Source organism: Numida meleagris, unplaced genomic scaffold (assembly GCF_002078875.1).
Source record: "Numida meleagris isolate 19003 breed g44 Domestic line unplaced genomic scaffold, NumMel1.0 unplaced_Scaffold840, whole genome shotgun sequence".
NCBI lineage: Eukaryota > Metazoa > Chordata > Aves > Galliformes > Numididae > Numida > Numida meleagris.
This window is the reverse complement of record NW_018365055.1, coordinates 7,457-10,808: the sequence shown is the minus strand read 5'-3', so window position 1 is coordinate 10,808 and position 3,352 is coordinate 7,457. Positions and strand designations below refer to the sequence as shown.

Genomic DNA, 3,352 nt, shown 5'->3' with positions numbered 1-3,352 from the left:
GACATGGGGACACCATGGGGATGTGGGGACATGGGGACAGAGTGAAGATGGGGGACGTGGGGACAACGAGGGGTGGGGGGGATATGGGGATGTGGGGACACGGGGAGACAATGGGGACATGGGGACACCATGGGGACTTGGGGACACCATGGGACACTGGGGGGACGTGAGGACATTGGGGACAGGGGACACACAGACATGGGGACACATGGACATGGGGACATTAAGGGACATGGGGACAGGGGACACATGGACATGGGGACACACAGACATGGGGACACATGGGGACACACGGACATGGGGACACATGGACATGGGGACACATGGGGACAAACGGACATGGGGACACACGGACATGGGGACATTAAGGGACATGGGGACAGGGGACACACGGACATGGGGACATGGGGACACACGGACATGGGGACACACGGACATGGGGACATTAAGGGACATGGGGACACACAGACATGGGGACATGGGGACACACGGACATGGGGACACACGGACATGGGGTCAGGGGGACACACGGACACGGGGACACACGTGGGGACATTATGGCAACACACAGACACGGGGACAGGGGACACGTGGACATGGGGACACATGGGGACGTGGGGACATTAAGGGGACACACGGACACGGGGACACAGCGGTGACACGGGGACGCGGCGCGGCGCGGCGGTCACGTGACGCGGGCACGCACTCGGTTCCTCCCCGCTCCCAGCGCAGGGTGGGGGAGGGGCGGGCGCTGCCGGCGCTGCAGCTCAGCTCCACGGGCTGCCCCGCGCGCACCGAGCGCGGAGACCACGTGATGGAAACGGACTGCGGCGGAACTGCGGCACGGACACACGGACACAGAGCGACACACAGCGACACACAGCGACACATAGAGACCCATAGAGACACATAGCGACCCATAGAGACCCATAGAGACACATAGAGACCCATAGAGACCCATAGAGACCCATAGAGAGACCCATAGAGCCATAGAGACCCATAGAGACCCACAGTGACCCACAGCGACCCATAGAGACCCATAGAGACCCATAGTAGACCCATAGAGAGACCCATAGAGACACATAGAGACCCACAGTGACCCACAGCGACCCATAGAGACCCATAGCGACCCATAGCGACACATAGAGACCCATAGAGACCCATAGTGGACCCATAGAGACACATAGAGACCCATAGAGACCCATAGGGACCCATAGAGAGACCCATAGAGACCCATAGAGTGACCCATAGAGACCCATAGAGATCCATAGAGACCCATAGGGACCCATAGAGAGACCCATAGAGACCCATAGAGACCCACAGTGACCGACAGCGACCCATAGCGACCCATAGAGACCCATAGCGACCCATAGCGGACCCATAGAGACCCATAGAGACCTATAGAGAGACCCATAGAGACACATAGGGACCCATAGAGACCCATAGAGACACATAGGGACCCATAGGGACCCATAGAGACCCATAGAGACCCATAGAGACCCATAGAGACACATAGGGACCCATAGGGACCCATAGAGACCCATAGAGACCCATAGAGACCCATAGAGACCCATAGAGACCCATAGAGACCCATAGGGACCCATAGAGAGACNCGCGGCGCGGCGGTCACGTGACGCGGGCACGCACTCGGTTCCTCCCCGCTCCCAGCGCAGGGTGGGGGAGGGGCGGGCGCTGCCGGCGCTGCAGCTCAGCTCCACGGGCTGCCCCGCGCGCACCGAGCGCGGAGACCACGTGATGGAAACGGACTGCGGCGGAACTGCGGCACGGACACACGGACACGTAGGGACACACAGCGACACACAGCGACACATAGGGACCCATAGAGACACATAGCGACCCATAGAGACACATAGAAACCCATAGAGACCCATAGAGACCCATAGAGACCCATAGAGACCCACAGAGACCCATAGAGACCCATAGAGAGAGACCCATAGAGACCCATAGAGACACATAGAGACCCACAGAGACCCATAGGGACCCATAGAGAGACCCATAGAGAGACCCATAGAGACCCATAGAGACCCATAGGGACCCATAGAGAGACCCATAGAGACCCATAGAGACCCATAGAGACCCATAGAGACCCATGGAGACCCATAGAGACACACAGGGACCCATAGAGAGACATAGAGACCCATAGCGACACATAGAGACCCATAGAGACCCATACAGACCCATAGCGACACATAGGCACCCATAGGGACCCATAGCGAGACCCATAACTGACCCATAGCTGACCCATAGCGACACATAGAGACCCATAGAGACCCATAGAGAGACCCATAGAGACCCATAGGGACCCATAGAGACATAGAGACCCATAGGGACCCATAGGGACCTGCAGGGACCCATAGGAACCCATAGAGACACATAGAGACCCATAGAGACCCATAGCGACACATAGCGACCCATAGCTGACCCATAGAGACCCATAGAGAGACACATAGCGACCCACAGCGACCCATAGAGAGACCCATGGAGACCGATAGAGACCCATAGAGACCCATAGAGACCCGTAGAGACCCATAGCGACACATAGAGACCCATAGCTGACCCATAGCTGACCCACGGCTGACCCACAGCGGACCCATACTGGACCCATAGCGACCCATAGCTGACCCATAGTGACCCATAGCAATCTATAGAGACCCATAGCGACCCATAGCTGACCCATAGCTGACCCACGGCTGACCCATAGTGGACCCATTGCTGACCCATAGCGGACCTATAGCGGATCCATAGCTGACCCATAGCTGACCCATAGCGACCCATAGCTGACCCATGGCCGATCCATAGCAGACCCACGACTGACCCATAGCGACCCATAGCTGACCCATAGAGACCCACAGCGACCCATAGAGACCCATAGCAACCCATAGAGACCCATAGAGACCCATAGAGACCCATAGAGACCCATGGAGACACAGAGACCCATAGAGACACATAGAGACCCACAGTGACCCACAGCGACCCGTAGCGACCCATAGAGACCCATAGCGACCCATAGCGGACCCATAGAGACCCATAGAGACCCACAGCAACCCACAGCAACCCATAGAGACCCATAGCGACCCACAGCAATCCATAGAGGCCCATAGAGACCCACAGCGACCCATAGAGACCCATAGAGACCCATAGCTGACCCATGGCTGACCCATAGCTGACCCATTGCTGACCCATAGCGGACCTATAGCGGACCCATAGAGACCCATAGCTGACCCATAGCGACCCATAGCTGACCCATGGCTGATCCATAGCAGACCCACGACTGACCCATAGTGACCCATAGCTGACCCATAGAGACCCACAGCGACCCATAGAGACCCAC

The 3,352-nt window shown here is 57.6% G+C and overlaps 1 protein-coding gene across 1 annotated transcript in view; it reads right to left on the bottom strand.

Moving 5' to 3' along the window:
• Positions 1-964, bottom strand: part of LOC110392042 (cell adhesion molecule 1-like) — a 7,690-nt gene extending 6,726 nt beyond the window's left edge. The window contains exon 1 of the mRNA XM_021383991.1: positions 707-964. Within this exon, the coding sequence (XP_021239666.1) occupies positions 707-951 (245 nt within the window). The 5' untranslated portion in view covers positions 952-964. The remainder of the gene's footprint in view (positions 1-706) is intronic.
• Between the last annotated feature and the right edge of the window lie 2,388 nt (positions 965-3,352).